Source organism: Thunnus thynnus, chromosome 7 (assembly GCF_963924715.1).
Source record: "Thunnus thynnus chromosome 7, fThuThy2.1, whole genome shotgun sequence".
Taxonomy (NCBI): Eukaryota; Metazoa; Chordata; class Actinopteri; order Scombriformes; family Scombridae; genus Thunnus; species Thunnus thynnus.
Genome location: NC_089523.1, coordinates 26,681,970 through 26,702,520, shown reverse-complemented (window position 1 = coordinate 26,702,520; position 20,551 = coordinate 26,681,970). Strand labels below are relative to the sequence as shown.

Below are 20,551 nucleotides of genomic sequence, written 5' to 3'. Positions count from 1 at the left end.
CACAGTCCATGTCCTGATCCTGTGTGCAGCACTTCATCATCTGGAATGGATCATTTACATAAAGCATTCAGGCTTTACGACACGTCATTCAGGCCAATCTTGAAATGGATTGTGCACTGAGTGTGTCTGGATTAGTTGTTTTTTCGATCAGTGAGGAGGATTAAATGCTATCAGTGACAGGTTAATGCATATTAATGTAATTCAGCTTAGCTTAAACTTTTGTCTTTTGTCTTTGTTTTGATTCCCTCTTGTGCACGTTGCAGGATTGTGTTTGGCTCAGATTCTCATGTTTTTATTTAATTTCATTTAAGGATCCAAATCAGTATGAGAGGAAAAAAAAAAAGTTTTAATATTGGATTGTAGCCTTATAGGTTGTTAGGATTCTGAAGCAGGTGACCTTGTGAAATGTGGCAATGCACACAGTCTAGCATTTCAAATCGTACAAAGCACAGAATAGCAGTATCATGTCCTAGAGATAAATGCAAAGGAGAACATGCTCCTCTGCATTACAGATCTGTGTCAGCACTGCACGCTTTTCTGCTGAACCCACATGGTCAATAAATTCTTGCTGTTTAAAAAGGCGCATGAGAGGAATGTACTCTCAAAGATCTAATGAAATGACGAGGAATTGACCTTCAGGACACATGGGATGGATTCTTTACCACTATCCTCATGGTAATTGGCTTCGTATAGTTCTGCTCTGAATTATAAGTGAGTTGTATAGTGAATGTATGTCACACAAGAGCGCTCAGTCCTTCAGGGTTTACAGTTCAGAAGGCAACAATGGTTCCCAAGGGATTAGAGATGTGCAGGGATGTGCAAGTTAAAAGGCTAACAGGCAGCATCAACATACAAAACTGAGTGAGCGAACGTCTTAGTTAAAGGTCCCCATACGTCTCATTCTGATTAAAAGCTGTAATGGATTAGAACATGCGGAAAAACGCTGCATTAATTTCTTGTTTGGCAATGAAAATTAGTGACCCCACTGATTGCTTGTTTAGATAATGACTGCCAGAGCTTCTCACGTCATTTACATGTATTCATATTGAGAGAAAAGCCGGTGATTTAAAAGCCTGAGATATATTTTTAGCACTAAGCTTTTTCTCAGGTGGTATGGCCAGGTCAGCAATTTGATTTGAAGTGGGAGTGGCGTGGAAGGCCACTGTGCAAAATTGAACCAAATTCGCCTGGCAGCATGTTAAACCATGTGTAAAATCCTCGCGATGGGCTTAGAAAACGATCCCTGGCTGGAGCCGCCACTTTCCCCCCACCTCTGTCTTTAGGGATGGTCACACTCATTCCTGTGCACCACTCGTAGGAGCCTTTGAAGGAAGAAGGATGACCAGGAGCCCATTAACCTCCCCTGTGCCTGTGCACTGATTCCTGACACACATCCAGACACCAGGTCGCAACCTCTGGGAAAGCAACCTCCTTTTCACACACCGCAAGCAGGTCTTTCTTTTGTTGCTGAGTACCGTCCTTTTCATTGCATTCCCAATACTTCAAGAGAGAAACTCACTAAATGCGTTGTAAATATTACCAAAGTGATAATAATGTGTCGATTTTGCAGCAACACTTATTTTGAGTTGTCCGGCTTTGACTGCAGGCTTGTTTGTCTGCTCATAAAGCTGTTATGGCTCTGGGGCGGCTGTTCAAAACTGTCTAAAAGTGTTAAATTAACTCTGCTAGCTGTGGGCATTTAATTCATTAAATCACTGGCATGGTGACTTTTGCACTCACAGCCACACTCACACTGACAATAAACAGGAAGTAGAGAGCATCAGCATCACATCCTTTTAGAGCTATATAGAGGGTTTATGGTGCCCAGCATCACTTGACCTTATTATATTTCATTATGTTTTTTTATGATGTGTCTTTCTCCTTAAGTCTCCTCATGTTTCTGGAGATAGGTATTGTTCTGCCCTGACATTTGCTAAATTATCATTCTAAAATTGATCAGGGAATTTCTGATTTGGAAAGTCACCCTTACATCACACGGTGTAATTGTTTTGACAGTTAACCAGAAATCAGAACTATTTCGAGGTGTTCTCCACTGGTGAAGCGTCTTCATTAGTCAAAAAGCGTGGGCGGGACTCTTGCTCTCTGCAGCAAGTCAAAGAGAGAGGCAATAAAGAGAGGCAGGATCTGCACTTTGCCGACGAGCATCTCTGCCGTCCTGCTTCACTACAGTAATCATTGCCCCCGGATCTGCGCAAATACACAGGACTTCTCTGGAAAAAGGCAGAGTTCATCAATGTAACTCCGCTCAGTCCGAAACTGTGCCGTTTAGCTGGATAAGTCCATCCCAAACGAGAAGAGAAAGAAAGAAAGAGAGAGAAAAAAGGGACAGTCAAACGCGAGTGGAGTGTCGACGTAAAATCGTGAAGGAAAACAGAAGAATATGATTGTCAAGCAGCACTTGATCTTCATCCTTTACAGCCTCTGTGCAAGCATCTTTAAAGGTGAGCGCTGGATGTATGCTGTATAGACGGGCGTGGTGTGCGGGGATGATGTGGCTGCGTTAAGTGTAAAGATCATATGTGATCATGTCACACGTGAGCCTAAGTATTCTATGCAAAGAGAGTTCATTTTCTTTTAAAGATGAGGTGTGTTTGCGCAGCAGTTGTGGCCGGCGGACGGCTGTCGTTGTCGGCTGTCAGAGCCGACTGTGCTGGAATGCCTGGAAGTTGAATTGTGCGGCGCTATGAAAAGCAGAATGCGGCTGCACAAGTTTTTTTGTATCGGAGACAACTTGGATGTTGCCCTCCCTTTGGTATTAACTGACATATCAAACATCAGGCTGCAGATGAATCGCCTGCAGTCGCCTCCTGTTTGTCTGTTCAGCCAGTTATGTCCCCTGAAGCTGACACAGAGATGCACAAAAGGTTGCAGCAGCTGCTGGCGTGCGTCTTGTTTGTTGCGCGACCGGTGTCATTGAGTGGATCCTTTTTTTTTATAAGTCCTTCTGTGGGCCTTTTAAAGCAATTTCACACTTGGCTTCAATCGCCGAATTAACAAAGGTGACAATAACTTAGATGCCTTCTCTCTTTCATACACCAATGACTGCATCTGAGTTGAGCTTTTGTCTCCAGAACGGGCAGTTTGCGCACCGTGGTAAAGTGTAGACAGAGTGTGTGTGACTGTGTGTGTGTGTGTATTCTCCGAGAGTGTCGGTATGTATAAGCATACTGACCGTGCAAGCCCCGTAGCCTAGTCGCTCATTCAAAGTTGGGCTGCTGGGATCAGATGCAGGTAAGGTTGTGTGTGTGATGCTTTTATGCAGCCAGGTCTCAGTGCCTCCTCATGACAACTCCCTCAACTCCCCACAGACCATCCCGCTCTTGGACATGCTTGCGCAGCCACCGCCCTGTAGGCGACCAGTGCGCAGATACATAACGCCCACAGCATGGAGGGGGGTGGGGGAGTGGGGGGGTGAGGAGGGGGCTGTCAAAGGGTGTAATGTCAGGAAGTCCCAAATCAAAGCAAAAAATGCCCACTCATCCCAATTTAATAACAGTTTGTTCCACATGATATGAGGAGGGAATATATTTTTTTTTATTATCATTGCTGATTCAGTGCACTGTACTGAGGGGATAATAGGAAAGTCACCTATGATCAGTTATAGCCTATTCCTGTTTTTTGTGAGGGGCCATCCCAAAAATGCCAACTTCGGGAACCAAAACAGACCATCAACCAACGGTCAGCTTCTCAACTACAACAACGCTACACGACTGCTATATTTCATGTCATGTTCACATTGCATTGTCACATCAAACATCAACTCTTAAGTGAGTCCTATTGCAATCTTAGATTTTGTCAAGAACATCACCTCATGCCTCGTGTTAATTATTTTTAGTCCAAGTGTCAGACCATTATGTCTTCACGAAAATACACAGCCGGTTTTCACTTTAACTCAAATGTTATGGTGTTAAATCTTACAAGACTGACTTATGAATTTATCTTCTATTGTTAATATATGTTGCTTTTGGCAGTCTTGCTGTCTTTCTCTTCAGCAAGTTTCAACCCCACACATTTCATTCATCTCAATGAGCTGTACAACTTCAAATGCCATCAATATACGGCTGCAGCCTGATGACACATTCAACCACATCCACCTCCTGCTGTGCCCCCTCAAGATTTACCCCTTTTGCAGAGGGTTACAGTTAAATGACAATGTTTGATCTATCTAATTTCCTACCATCCAGGAAGCCTTTAGCGTCAGTCCCAATCACTATAGTATACAAATTTACTTTCAGATACATGAAACTTGCTTTAGTTTTGTAATTGTCAGCAGGTATTGTTATATTAACTAGGATTTCAGAATTGGCCTCCAAACAGGATTGCATTAAGGGGCTACGCTGTAAGAAGATCTAAATATTAAAAAAAATATTGATGTTGTGAGAAGCCTTTAGGATTACCACATGATACATTGTTGCATTGTATTGTTACTTCAGTATTTGGCTGTATTATGATTAGAACTATTAGCATCATTAGGTAGCAGTGTTGAGACTCAAAATGGGCATGAGCTAGCCCATTTTGAATTTGATTTCATTTCTTGACATCCTGCCATGGAGAACAGGGCACAGAGAGTTTTATCATCTTTTCCAAGAGCTCTGCTGAGATAGTCCCGACTTCAAGGATTACTTTAAATATTTATCCTATGTGGCTAAAGTTTAGACACATGGAACTCCGAGCAACCAGGGCATCAGCACAAAATTCAGTTTCCAAAACATAAAGCTCTGACTCGTGAGCTTGTTGCTGTCAAACAATAAATGAAACAAATGAAACTCAAAAGCACTCAGAGAGCACATACCTCCACCAAGGCTGCACAATCTTATACATTTGTTTTTAAAATGCTCAGAAAATGTTTATCTGCATTGGGATCTGGATCAGCTGGGAAAAAAAACACACACAGGGGTGGGCAATTACTGGATACATATGCCAGACTTTTGCAGCAGTTTCAGCGGTCGTAGTTTGTGGCAAATATTCAAAAATGTTGTCCTATGTTCTAATGTCCTATGCTGTGGTGTTAACAAGTCTTAATAAACTGGATGTGGATGATGTGCATCTAGATCCTGTTCTGCACTGGGCCATGGCAGAACCGTTCAGTAAATTTCATTAAAAATCTGTAAACACGTTTTTGAGAACTCATACTCGCTATCAGACAAACAAACCAACAAATGGGACTGAAAACATAACCTCTTTGGCGTAGGTAATACGGTGCATACATCTTGTGTGATCACAGCCTAATCGACAGTTAAATTGCTGTGCGCCACACCACACACTGCAGTGATACTGTAGACAAGACCTCAGCCTCAGCAGCTCTGTTCATGCTCGATAATGCTGAGACCCATTTTATGCAGGCTCATCCTTCTTAGAACAACTACACTATTAGTATTTTGCTTAAATACATTGCTGGACTCTTATCTATAGCTGCAACCTATGAAGTGCTCCGCTGCTTAAATGTTTAATATATTGTAGTGACAGAGGAGATGAATTGTTATGTCTCCTCTCTCTCTCTGTTGTCCCCATATGTGCATCAGTGGGAACTTATGTCACTCTATAAGGTGTCGGTATATACTGCACCAGAGTCATCACAACAGATTTCACTGAAGCCAGCTCATGCAGACATCTGACAGATTTGTCAGAGCCAGTTAACAGGTTAGGTGGCAGACAGGCTAGTAATGCTAATTAGCCATGTGGTGCGGCTATACTTAGTCTCTTTGGAGACCTGCGGGCTGGTTGTGTCAGAGATGTAAGTTTTATGATCTGTGTCTTTCTTTGTTGGCCACAGCTTCTCTGGTTTGGTCTGACATTGCTTCTACTCAAGTGTTTCATCACTTTCCTTCTTACGGAGCCCAAAAAGCTCCCATACCGCCAAGGGAACTTTTCTTTTGTTTGAGCATGGAGCCTTTCATCATTTCTTATCTTGTCAGACATTTTGGCAAGTACAACCTGCAGGTGACATTTGAGCATTGGTGTGTATTTGACCATAACGTGTGGGGGCAGTAATGAGGGCAAAGTGGAGGATAAATGAAAGTGGCTCTCTTTTTGTCTAGACTTTTAATCTGGTATCAAAACCACAGACATAAAAACTAGTGACAAAAAGAGACAAGGAGGTTGAGGATGAATAATTCCCTCATAATGTAAGTGAATTTTTTTCCCTGATTAGGAAGGGGATTCAGGCAAGTAATAAAATATGCAAGCATCTTGTAAAACATTTGATATTTCCTTTAAATATTGGCCTAATAGAAGACCTACCAATTTTTGAGGGTTAAAACACCTACTGTGATTGTTCAGTGTTGCTTATTTGTGAAGAGTAGAGCAGGAAGTCATTTTTATTGTTATCAAAACATGTTATGAGTCGTCCATTTATCTTTCCATGTTCCACTATATTTGCCAGACCACTAAAGAAAGTGATGATCCATCAGTCTATGCAGTTCCCAAAATAACATTAACATCTGGAGAACTGCATTTTAGTGATTTACAATTGTTTGATTATGATTCCATAATGCCATTCATCTAACACAATATTACTGTGTTTTTATTTGCATCTTTTTTGCATGAAGGCAATATTTGAAACTCACATGTACTGGAATTCCAATCCAAAGCTATTTCAAAAATAAGAAGCGTATTATATGTACAATTCATATGAATGCATACATTATATAGTATAAAATGCTTTGCATTTCTGAAATGTTTTCATTTGCATTCATCAGGATGGAAATTCCAATAGATAAGCTAAATAAACTGAATCTGTTTGAATTAACACATTCTGGTCTGTATGCATATGGTTAGGGTTTTGTATAGCCTATTATGTCAGGAAATCCAATCAGCTTTTCGAGCCTAACAATAGTCTAAAATATTCATTATGTATGAAACAAAATTAAACACAGCAGAATTTTAGAGGATCAGGGTTGAAATTAAGCATCAGAGTGTTTCCTTTTAGCTCTCTTTGGTGCTCTATAGTTGTCTGGGACTGAAACCACATGGCCTTTATAAAAAGCCATTTCAGCCATTAACATGGTTGATTTCAGCACCATTCTCAACATTTGGACAGTGGACATAGATGTGAATAACTTTCCTACCAGCACAGTCGATTTTTCATTTTGAGTGCACTATAGGATGGCAGTTGCTGCACCACTTCATAGTTCTTTTATGTGAAAATGGAGTTCTGTTTCAGCCTGGATCTGGGTGTATTGAAAATCTCTTGAAATGAATACATATTGGACCCAAGTGAAAGTGAACCCCAAAATGTCACATATTGTGAGACACAGGGAGCCTGTGAGATATATGCATGGGCGCATCTCCTGTGGGTTGGAATAATCAGGCAGCAGGAATAAGCTGGCTGAGCTGAAGGCAAGGTAAGGCAGAGGAAGGTGGTTTACATTCAAGGATACCCGTTCCTCACTGCTGAGGGTTAGCTTATCCCTGCAGACTGTCTCCCAGCTGCCAAGTGCTGGCTCTGGTGCCATGTTGTATACTACTGCAAATGAATAATCCAGTAAAGGGGACAAATGTGCTCCAAAAGAGCCACTGCTGCCCTTCTTGCTTTCTGTTGACAGATATACATCTGCAAGGATAAGCCACAAGCCAGAAGCAAATGTGCTCAGACAAGTGGGGAACGGGCTTAAAGATTAGCTGCTCGCTGCCCCAACTGCGCCGTGTGCTGTCAGTCTCCCTTCGCCATGCTCTTTGTCATAGCACTTTTACACGCCATGCCCCCTCCGAGTGGGTATAGGCTTAGCAATGAAGTTGATAGACTGTAAGGGCAATTACGCTATTAAAGATTATTTTGACCCGTATTTGAGCGGAAGAGGTTAAGAGATTTTTCTACTTGTCAAGAAGCCTGTCTCAAGATACCCATGATAAGTTTAATGCCATAATTGGTCACGCTGAAAAGTGGTTAAAGCAGTGCTACATCAATCTCAGACTCCTGAAGAGGCACCTGTGTTCATGCATCTGAGAGGAGAAATCTACTATGAAACAGAATTTATATGTATTCCTATGATTTCAGACAGCTGAGTTAATATTTCTAAACATGAACGGTCTTCTGCTTAAGCTGGAAGCACAACAGGAAGTATATCATTTATCATGTCATCAAGTAACAGCAGCTACTATGCAGAGCCGGATGTACGTTTTAGACCTGTATGAGATTGACTTCAAAGTCAGGGTAAGATTTTATATTATCATGCAGTATGCAATTGCTTTGAATCAAATCTCCTGGAAATGGAGGCTGATTATTAGAGTAAAATAGTTGTTCATGATATGAATGAACATGAATTTAAGAAAACTGCACTGTCGCTTTTTGTGTTTCATCTTTAGTAAATCATACTCAGAGCACACTCAAACATATGCAAAAAAAAAGAAGAAACAAAACTTGAATAAATCAGGACTTTTCAGCAGTTCTTTTTCCAAATGAATTTTAATACAATATATTGGTCATCCAAACATTATGTATTTAGTGTGCCTGCTTGGGTAAATTAGCAGCAGTTCCACATGTAATTTGTTTGCCATTACACACCAAGCCGACATTCAAACTTGGCGCTCCTCGCCATTGGGGTTTCTAAATGACAAATTTTTTTTTTTTCTGTTAAACCTGCAAATATATTAGTGAATAATTGCAGCCGTAACTCATTGTGTCTACAACACAACACACTGTAGTCGTCAAACATATAATAGAAATAGGAAATAAATGATGTCAAGTACTCAAAATAAAAGCTTGAAGATTGCTATACTGAGCCCCATAGGTCATACTTTGACTTTATAGTTTTTACATTTTAAAAAACCTGGACTTTTTTTACTCTGATAACATACAATAGTCAATGCAAATACAGTAGAATCAATATCTACTTGGATATGTACAATATCACACATCTAAAAAAATCTTGAGTGAAGCCTTATTTCAATAGGATCTGCAGGGAATAGAATAAAGAACATTTCTCATTGAAGCTTTGATGAATGAGATTCGGTCGTGTTGTTGGAAGGTGATAGACGCCTGTTTTGTGTGTTTTATGCATTCCCTACATTTCAGTTTTGTGCCCAAAATGAAGCCTATACTTCATTTTATGCCCGTTTGCAGTGTTGACCTTTACCAATCTCTCTTGGCCCTCATCTCTGTTGAAGTGGGCTTTGTGCCCGACTATGGATGAGCCTCTGAATCTCATTTAGCCTGTGTGATGATCTCCTTTTTCTCCTCTTGCTGCAGTCTCTATGAACAAAGTTAATATTTTTTGTTCAGAAATGACAGCGATAGACCATTCTATGACCCAGTGGGCATGTAATCTGTATTAGTCATTTTTTTCACAGTGGATGTTGTAGCACCTAGAACTTATGTCACCTCTGTTTTCTATTGTCTGTTCATGAGCTTTTCTGATTATTATCACAGAAGTGAAAGACATCTTCACAAAAGTAGTCTTCAGTCTGCTCTGTTAAAAAGAAAATCTTAACCGTCTGAAAGATCTGGTATTATGGCCTTTTTTTCTTCTTTTTTCTTAATATTGAGTCTATTTTAAAAATATCTGTGACATTTTATTCAAAAGTTGTTTAGATTTCTTTAAATCCATCTTTCCTTACAGCCCAGATTCCCCTTTGCCCTCCAGCAGGCTGTTTCGGAAGCCATTTACGTAAAATTGGCATAATTAATGACCGCCTGCTCCGATTGGTTGGAGGTGTGGCCCCCACCTTCACCCCCAGCCAATTGGAATACAATATAATGAATAATGCAGTTTCCCTTACGCTGCATCTTTACCTGGAGTGATGTCTGCAGCTGGAGATGAGAGAAAGTATATAGTGGTCTATGAACCGGAGTCTGATCCTGAATGAAGAGGAAGAACCTGCTGTCACACGGTTGAGATTTCAAAAGGATTTTTCAGAACGGTAAGATCGTGTCTAAGTTTCCTAACAAAGTCAAAGTCATTTTTTCAAAGGAAACTGGAGATTGCTAGCCTAGCTTTAGCACAGATATATTATATTCCTTTAGCTGAGTAACAGAGGGAAACAATGTTTATGAGTATACTTGTTTTAAAACTTCATCCACAGATTGAAGATGAAAAATTGAAAACCCAGCAGCGTACTGAGTCTCTTTAAGCAGACAGTCGGCTGTAAAATGTGTGGAACACACACACAACCACTTGCTGATAACGGAGGGAAGATTGTCTCCTCTGGAAGGCTGTTAAGACTTTTTAGCTGCTGAACGGCCAGCAACAGCACACTTCCAGTGACCTTCTTCTTTGCTTGTCATCCGGATGAAATGCAAACTCTGGCTACAGAAGTTACGGCAGGGGTGGGCTCATACTACAGCTACCTAGCATATTTGATTTGACTTTCTGGTGTGACGTAGTTTCGCCTCAACACCATTTACTCTTGAGCCGCAAATTTCAAAATTTTAAATAACTTAAAAAGACAGAGGAGATAGAGTTGAGTAATTTTACAGCACAGGAGGGATCCATCCCAAAGCTCATTTTTCTTGTTTTCCACAATACTAGCCGTTTAATGAAAGTAAGAGCGGTGTTGAGTGCAGAGTGTTAACCATGAAATATTGGGAGCATTATGTGGAGCATTATGTGGCCATAATAGATGTCCTCTTCTTTTTCTGCTGTGCATATTTGGGAGGCTTCCAAAAAGAGTGATTGAATAGCTGAGGTACACTGCAACCAAACACCTGGCAGCCTGACCAGAAGTGACTGCTTGTTTTGAGTTATGTCAGGGTCTTTTTTTCCAGGGCACAAGTATGGCTGCAATAAGAACAATAAGCTAGGGAGCCTCTCTTTAGCAATGTACAAGTTTAATTCAGAAATTGAAATCAATGTGTGTTCATTTTACTTCATTGATAGTCCAGGCAAAAGTGGCTTTATATTAAAAAGTCCTCATGTGTGAGCAACCACTCTCAAGCTTTGGAAAATGGTACTTAGTAAGCATAGTAAACAGAATTCAGGGATAGTTATACTGAATCTTGGTGTTTTAGGATGTAAATGACTGTTGTGGTTAGTTAATTGGTTGTAATGGGTTTATCAGCTCATATTAATATGATCCTTAGAGGTAGAGAATCTTGGACATACCTCCCCAAACCTTTGAAATGTAAACAATACATGTAGGCTAAGTACATTTGGAATTACTGCCCACTCTATGTTGTGGTTTTAAATATTTCTGTTTTTATGTATCAACACAGAATTTCCATCAGTCTCACACAGTCAACAGGATTTTGCATCAGTGGGTTGCCATGCTCATAATGCTCCTTCAGTCGAGCAGTCAGGCTGGACGTCTGAGCTCCAGATAAAGGAGACTCTGTTGCACTATCTTTGGAAATTTGATAGCTTGCTGGAATAAGTCATGCATTTTCATAGACTTGTAAGCAGCAAATCATGGCAAATTCAGTTATTTATTCCAGGGTAATGGTTTGCATTTTATGGCTATATGATTTGATATGGCCAATACAAATTAAATACCCTGAAAATAAATCAAAACAAGCAAGAAGGAAACATGCAAACAAAAGATTGTTGACTTGTGAGAAAATCTTGTAACCTTTTGTCGGGGCAAAAATGAAAACCATCCATATTCTCAGCTCGCTGAATCCCTCTCAGGGTCATGAGGAGCTGTAGACTATCCCAGCATACATTTTGCAGAATGCAGGCAAATACCCCTGACAGGTCACCTGCCCATCACAGAGGCCATTGTGTACAGATACAGGGATTTCCCTGGATTGTTTTGAGGAAAAAGGTGGCAAAGGCTGGAGAACATGCATGGTGCGGCGCACACAGTTTGTGTGCACACCTTTAGAATATTGTGTGCTTAAGTGAAAAAATTAATGATTTAACAGACAAAAGTGTCCATAGGGATTTAAATTTTATACCAAGATGGAACAAAAGATGAAAAAGTTGTGACAAATGACGGTGTCGATTTTTTAGGCCTGGGACGATATGTATATCTCCTGATTTGATACTGTCACGATACTTTGGTGCCGATTCAAAACCAATTCTCGATTGAGTATACTGTGTGCCAAACCATTCACTGGTGTCCTTAGTCCACTGAAATACAATATGAAACAGAACTGGCAGATAAGATAAACGGTCCACAGCATTTTTATTTTAAAAAGTTAACTGCATTAATTAATGAATTAATTAATTTGGAAACATCTTACAGTCTCCTGCCTGTGTGAGAATAACAAACTGAGCGGGAGGTGGAATGCTCCGCTCGCTATTAAAGTCATGTCTCCAGCAGTAGAGAGCAGCCTCTCTGCTGCACCGTTAGCTCCGGGGAAAGACAACGCTGTGCAGGACACTGAGCGGGTGCAGGGTTTCTGAGGTGAAACAGACTGTGCGTCAAGTTATTTTCTTCACCTCAGAGTTAGTTTAAACTGTTTTATGCTGCAGTGTGTGTTGGTCAGCCGGTCTCGTCTGTTAATACTGGAGATTGCTGCTCTGCTAACATTAGTCTCTGAGTAATGGTGTAGAAAGGATTCACAGTATACTTCATGTTGGTCTCACAAAGGTAATTATTTAGTCATTAAATAAAAAAAAATGCTTGCAACCGCTGCCTTTTTTGGAGATGATAATTATATACAAGATATATAAGATTATAAGATAACTCTAGCATGTGCGTGCTGTGGACTGTCCGGGTGCTGCACAATCCTCGCAGTTGAGTTCTGCCTTTTTCATTCCGTCAACATGAGATGCTTGAATTTTCAACAAAGGTGGCCTTTGAGTTAGATAGGAAGGAAAAAGCCTGCAGACAGACAATAACATTCATGTTCTAAGACAATTTAGTGTCTCAGTCCACTGTGAGGAAAGCTGCGGGAACTGGGGGAAAACATGCCAACTTAAAGAGCGCACACTGTAAAACTTAACAAAGAGGAGGCTAATTAAAATGTCTTCAAGTCTGGCAGTATTTCAGAGTATTTCATGACATTTTCCCATGTGCTTTTGGTTTTTCTCTACTCCCAAGTGTTATCACTGCAAAATAAGTAAAGCGACTGTTTATGTGCCTGAGAGCATCATGAAAAAAAAGCACAAGTCCAACCTATTTATTTTCTTATAGCAATTAAATTTGACAATTTTATTGAGCAAACTTGCTTGAAGTTATCAGTAGACCTATTCCCACTGCATGCGCTGTCTGAAGGCAGTAGCACAAGCAACTGAGTCTCTGCGTTGTCACAGTTGCACTATAGAGCCAGTCCCTGACAATTTTTTAAAAAGTTCACTGCAGCATCAGCCAGCGATGTTTTGCATAGAATGATTATTGGTATTAGTACCAAAAACCCACATAGATCCTACAAATGAAATGTGGCTTCTCTCCAGATTGTGCACAGATAAGTGTTCTGCTATTCTTGGTAACCACATACAGTATATTATAGTCTTATAGTGTTTTATACCCACATCTATATCATGCTGTATAAGCCATACAGTATAATGACTGATTTTTAAAAGTACGTTAAGGTTGCAGAGGAGTCTTCCTAGTGCATGATGTCCACTATAATTAATATATACATACCGTGCAGATCTGTAAAATAACGAATTGCATGTTCTCACTTATGGTATTCATACCATTAACCAGACCTGTAATTTTCATAAGATTATTGCAGATTATGTTGAATTGAAGTAAACAGGCAATTATCACTGCTCACACATCTTAAATGTAAAAGTGAACAACAGTTTTATTGGAAAATGGTTTTACTCTTACTTAGTGAAGAAAAAAATATGTTATAGATAAATATAAACAGCTTCTGCTTGAATGTAACAAGTGGAAAATGATTAAGTTCTTCAACCCTGCTCAAGTGAGATGCCATCCTAAAAACCCAACTTTGGAATAAAGACACAAAAAGCACAAACTTAAGCTCATGCATGTTTATACCCTTTTATTGACTTCCTCTTTAAAGGCTTCCCACGGGTCTCTAAAGCTGGAGTGTAGATACTGAATGCAGGCATATTTGCAAGTGAAGGTGGGGGATAAAAGCATTGAAACTCATGTCCTCATAAAGAGGGATCAGCAGTCTGAACGCGAGCTGCATACCGATGCAAGAGATGCCAGTGCTCAGAGCCAGAGTGCATGCTTTGCTAGGAGAGAAAAAAGCCTTAAAGCCGCTAAGCCGAGAGCAAGAAGGGGAAAGGAAGAGAAGGTGTGAAACAGGGAGGCACACAAAATGTAAAAAGCAAAGATTCATGTCATAGATAGATCTGCCATTTCCTCCACCTGCTATGACTGGTGAGATGTAAAAGGGGTTAATGCAGTTTTAAAATAAAGGTTAAACCATTTCATATAGGATAAAATAGCACACTGATGTTTCACAGAGTTTTTTTCTTTATACATGAGATTTATGTGAGGAAAGAAAGCTAGAGATTTTCAAGGAAAATCAACATAAATCAAAGTTGCAGTAAGTTTACTGTGCTCATAGGAACTAGTAAGGATAGATGACTCTCTCTTCAAAGAGACTACATTACATTGGGAGTCGTCTTTATGGAAAGTGTTTGAACACCTGCTGACTGCTCCTCGAGGATGACATTGTGAGGGTGTGTTCACACCAAGCACGTTCAGAGCAGTTTATTCCAACCCTGAAGCGTTATTCTTTCAGTTTGGTTTATTTTTGCAGCTTAAACTGTACCTCTCAACTTCAGGTGTGCAAGTAACATAACCACTCAGGTAAAAAAAAGTAAAGTAAACATACAGTGTGATATCTTGCACATTTTCTAGCAGATGGTTGTTTCTTAAATGACTTGTTATTAGATATTAGGGCATACTTTTTGATGCAGTTTGCATCGTCATTTAAGGGAGACAGACATGGTATAAACAGAGAGTATAAATAAGTATGGTTCATATGATTGGCTCTAGAGGAGGTAATGGTGACTCATGCAAATTGTCTTTTGCCAGTTGCAAAATGTCAGGTAACCTCCCTCCCCCATTAGTTGGGCCTAATCTGGGCTCTGGAGGGAAGTAGGGAACTTTTTAGAACTGTAAATACAGTAAATATGTATAGCAAGAAATATGAGGCAAGAAAAGAAGTCACATAGCAGATGTTGCCAACAGAAAACAGGAGCGGTTGAGCTTCTCATGGAATGTAAAACGCTCAGCAGAGTTGAAGGTAAGGATCCAGTTCTAGTCTATTTTAATTAACTTTTGACTCACCGGCCAAGGTGGCTGGTAGATGAAAAAATCCATCGGCCACTATGCATGCCGTGCACTGTATTATGCAGCAGCAGCACTTTCTGATCCAAACAGCTGATTTTTTTGCCTGTGCTGATGAAAAATACCAACTTCAATAAAAATTTGGTGTTGGAACAGAAAAGACAACATCCATATGTTACTTAAGACCTTTGCTCCTCTAGGGAGCATAGGCCATTGACAAATGTCCTCCACCTCACTCGGTTGTTGGTGTTTTTTTTCGAGATCTCCCCAGTTAAGCCCACTCCCAGACATTTCTGCCTGGACACCTCCAGCTGTTCCTGGGGCGACCTCTTTTCCTTGTTCCTATTTTCCTTGGGGCTTGTTAGGTCATGTTTGTGGCAGGTTTTTAGAGGGTGTGTCCAATCCAACTCCGCTTTCTCCTTCGAATTTGTAAGTCAATGAAGAGGATCCTGGCTTGTTCTTTTCCACAGGTCCACATTGCTTACTTTGTCTCTCAACCAGATGTTTAGTATTCTCCTGAGGCAGGTGTTAATAAATGTTTGCAGCCTGTTTGTTGTGTGTTTTGTTGTTCTCCATGTCTCTCATCCATATATCATCACCTGATTCACGTTGCAGTTAAAGATGCATATTTTGGGATTGATTGACTTGCTCAGGATCTTTTGAGCTCCAGATCTTCCTGAGCATGCTCATGGCCGACACACCTTCTGATGCCAAAGAAATCCATCCTTGTGGGGACATGGAACATCGTTCCAAACATCTGAACCATGCTCCAGGCTGGCAAGGCTGCCATTGCCAAAGAAATGGTGTGCTACAATCTCCCAGTCTTGGGCTTGGCAGAAACAACATCCATATGTACAATGTGAAAATAACTTGCAGGAAGGTTTGACAAGCAGGGAGATTCACTAAATGTTTCACTAATTTAGTTTTTATTTATGTAAATTTCTTAAAAGAAAGAAGAGGAACCAGAAACATTTCTGCAGAACCTGCCAGTATTTTGGAATAATAATTCACCTGAAACTCTGGATTTTACTCCTGTGTAGTAGCTTGTACATTAGAGCTGAACAATTAATCATAATTTTATTGAAATCGCAATACGGCCAACTGCAATTTTCAAATTGCAGGAGGCGATATTTGTTAAAGGTGAAATGTGTGTCAAAATACCATTTTAAATTAAATATTGTTGTGCTGCAGAGATGTCCTGGCCTACACATCATTCTCTGACTTCAGAAAACATCTTTGTTTTGTACAGATCCCTGCAAAAATAACAACATAATCATTTTAATGTTTTTCAATGAAAATGAGAATAATGATGATTGATGATTCCCTCTATTATTGCAAATCATACAACAATTGCAATCTCAGTCAAAATAATCGCAATTAGATATTTTTTCAAAATTGTTCAGCTCTACTATACATAATGTTTCATTCATTTTACAATATGTACTGAAAGAAAGAATAAAGAGCATAGATAAGTATAATTTATAATGGCCACTGTAAAATAAAAGTAAAGTTAAAATATACTTGCTGTGCAGTTCAGTTATTTCAATTCATTGCATGTTCTTTCTGAGAGTTTGCATATGTTAACTATATCTGCTGATGCTTTAACAAATTTTGGGCTTTAAGTCATGCAGTGATTAAACTGTATAGGAGGTTTTGCTGTGTAATTGTTGAACATTTAGTATAAAACAGGGTCGCTGACCTCATAGTCTGAATATCTAAATCAAACAACTGTGTTCATGTACCTAGGTTAACAGGGTCATTATCCTTCTCAAACATTGCAAATTACTTTTTTGCAATTATATTGCCAACATGATTGTGAGCAGAGCATGAAGTCAGAACTACCCTTGAAGGTCCAAACCCAAGTGGATATTGGGAGTAAAGAAATGATCGTGAAGAAGAAATGGTCAGACTGCTAGTACAAGTGATGCTAATGCTACAGTTTTTACTGTACATAAATTTGATCTGTGTGGTGAGAAAATAAAAATAGTTGCGTTAATTTGATACTAAATGAACAAAATATTGATTTCAGGAAATAGCGTGAGAAGAGCAGATACTGGTTTTGCTCTTGGTATGAACTTTGAGCCCAATAAGAGTCCTGCCTTCCCCATGGTCAGCTATATTAGCTATCTGTTAGAAAATGCCACAGGAAAGACGTACTTTTTTGGATTGGGCTGCAGAAATAGCAGGATATAAAGCCAGGATGGACCCTACAATAAGCTCTTATAATGGCCAGTCTGGACTGTCCCGGCCTTTTGTGGGCTCAGAGATGATTACACATTTAGTATCCCCCAGCACTGGTGGAGTATGAGGACATCCAGTGTGTACCAGGTGACCTTAACTACTGGAGCTGTAGCATCCCCCAGATAATGACCACTCTGAACCCCAGGAGCAAGCCTCATCACCCCATAAATACAGGGACCATATGGACCGGCGTTGGAAAGCTGCAGACAGTCACTTTTCAAATGGATGCATACTTGTAGGAGGCTTTTGTGCTGTGAAAAAAGGCTCTGTTGGCATTTTCACAGGTTCATGAAGACTGTGTTTTGTGGAGGCTGAAGTTCAGCTACACTGGACAAATGGCAGAGGTCTCTAAAAGTGTAATGCAGTTTTTCAATGGTGGTCTCAACCTGAAGAAAGCGATATGTTCAGAAATACTGACTCCATTTGTGTTGGTGGAAAATTGCTCGTCAGAATGTTAAAGTACCTTGTTTGGGGCAAATTCAGGGTCATTGTGTAATAGATAATGTTGAATGCCTGTTTAAGTTTTTACTAAAATTGTGACTGGTCTGATTTTAAACACATTACATACGTTGAACAAAGCAGTGTTCTGAAATCCCGAATGTGGTAGCAAAGGAGCTGTTAGCTGCTGTAGTAATATCTTATTGATGGTTGTAGACAACACTGCACCACATGCCTCATATGTTATTGAGCCTCGGAAGCACTACTTAGGATGTTTTTGAAAAATGATGTGGTTCCTTTGAAATAACAAATTGATCACCTTCAAACCATTCAGGAGCTTTAGGGCTTGGAGATGATTAAAAATTTAGATACTCTTTCTTTTGAAGGGTCAACATAGTGTATGGAGTTTTCCAGTATCCATAGTTTCAGCCCTGAATTAACAATCACTGTGTGAGGTAGCTTGATGTAGAAGTAGGCACTCTGCACACAATTGCTTTCTGTGTGATACATACCGCCAGTTCTTTGATGGTGAGCTCCAAGCATCGATATGACTCTTCTAGGAATTGCCAATCTACAATCTGAAGGTAGGCTCCATATCTACAAGGTTACCTATTATATGAGGTAAATACTTAATAGGGTTACCCACATCACAATTTCAGTGCATGATTTTCATAGAAGAACAAGAATAAACAAAAAATAATGATGTAATAATATTTAAAATACATATTATATATATATATATATATATATATATATATATATATATATATATATATAGAATAGAATAGACATCTTTATTTTCCACTCACATGGAAATTCATCTTTGGCTTCACAGACATACATACACTTAAAGAATTCCTCTGCCATGGGTTAGAATACATGAGATAAAGACAATAAACAAGTGGGCCTGTAATAATAAATGGTTGGGATGAAAGTGCTAAAATAATAAGAATGAATACATATCTTAAATAGCTCCACCAACTGTCTCTTGGGGTTCAGTATAATCTTGCTGGCTGCGAGTATTGTTGTGACTTTGCTTTTACTCCTAGACCCTAAATTTCCATACCAGCATGTGATGTTGTAGGAAATTATATTTTCCACTAGACTGGTGTAAACCATCCTCAGGACGTTTTTGTGCATGCCAGATATTTAATTTCCTTGAAAGAAACAATCTTTGCATTTCCTTCTTAAAAATGTAATCTGAACATTCATTAAAATTCAAGTTGGTGTCTAAAATCATTCCTAAATATTTAAAACTACCTACCATCTCTACAGCTTGGTCCTCAATTATAATTGGCTGACACATTGGTCGCCCAACCCTATTGTTGACGAGTTCCTTGGTCTTGTTTGCATTTAAGAGCAAAAGCACTCTCTTGACACCATGTTAAGAGATTGTTGATGTGATTAATGTAGGAACTCTCTAGTTCATCGTTACCCACCATTGTCATGTCATCTACATACTTAAAAAGACAAAGGTTGCTGTCATAGATCTGCATTTCAGTTAGATACATGGAAAAAAGTGTAGGAAATAAAATGCAACCTTGGCACACCCCAGTATTCAAAATGATTTCATCAGACAGGGAGCCTTGTACAGAGACTCTTTGGGGGCGGTCAGGAAAAAAGTCTTTGATCCACAGTGCCAGGTGTCCACTGGTATCAAGTTTAAAAATTGAATTTAATAAAATGTCAGTCGTATTAAAAGCTGAACTAAAATCAATAAATAAAATTCTGGCATTAGTCTCAGGATGCTGGATGTGTTTGGTAATCATGTGCAGTAATCTTAATGTAGTATCCTCAGTTCCTCTCTGTGCTTTATAGGCAAATTGGAGGTTGTCTAGCTGACCATGGGGAGATGTTAGGCACCCTTTCCATGTACTTGCATAAGATACTTGTAAGAGAAAGGGGTCTGAAGTCATTAGGTGAGGAGGGGCGACTCTTTTTAAGCACTGGAATAATTCTCTTCCATGAGAGTGGCACAACATGTTCATCAAGCACATCCTGGAATAATCTTGAAAAAAAAAACACCTTTTGGTTGATAAGTGCACCCTGCAATGGCTCTTCCTCCGAGACCATCTGGGCCTGGAGCTTTGTGTGGCCTTATCTTAGCAAGACTGCCTGCTATCTCCTCCTCAGTAAGTGTGATAGGATCCCAAACTGGGCAACATACATTGTCGAGTATGTCCCCATGAGTGTCTTTGTCAAACCTACTGTAGAACTGGTTTAGCTCATTGGCAAAGGAGACAGTATCTGTGGCTAGGCCGTGTTGTTTCCTAACCTCTCTGTCCATCATTGTATTCAGACTGCTCTATGCTTTCTTTGCATTGCCAGTAATAAATTGTTGCTCCATTTTGTGTCTATGCTGCTGTCTGGATCTGTTAATAATCCCCCTCATTTTAGCCCTTTTTTTCTTTAAATAATACCATGTCTCCCCGAACAAAGACAAAGAAAGACAAATTTACACAAATATTTTGACAAATATCCACATAATTAATTGCTTAGCTGAGTAAATGCACTTGAGACAGACAGAAAGAAGAGACAATGTATGTTTGCATGTGTGTGTGTGTGTAATAGTCTGCATGTGTGAGCAACCTGGATAACATCACAGCGAATGTAGTCAAGCTTACATTATTGATGCAACCTTGTGCTCAACTGAACATAATGCAAACAGGATGCAACAGTGGTACAACTAAACTGTCTCCGACCTCATTTACGCCTGGTATTAACATGCTATCTGTATCTGGATTTGTTATCTGGA

The 20,551-nt window shown here is 39.7% G+C and overlaps 1 protein-coding gene across 2 annotated transcripts in view; it reads left to right on the top strand.

Moving 5' to 3' along the window:
• Positions 1 to 2,111: 2,111 nt before the first annotated feature.
• cadm2b (cell adhesion molecule 2b) overlaps positions 2,112 to 20,551 on the top strand; it is a 162,215-nt gene continuing 143,775 nt past the window's right edge. For both annotated transcript variants that reach the window (XM_067595222.1, XM_067595221.1), the window contains exon 1: positions 2,112 to 2,462. In XM_067595222.1, coding sequence (XP_067451323.1) covers positions 2,402 to 2,462 — 61 coding nt within the window. In that variant the 5' untranslated portion in view covers positions 2,112 to 2,401. The remainder of the gene's footprint in view (positions 2,463 to 20,551) is intronic.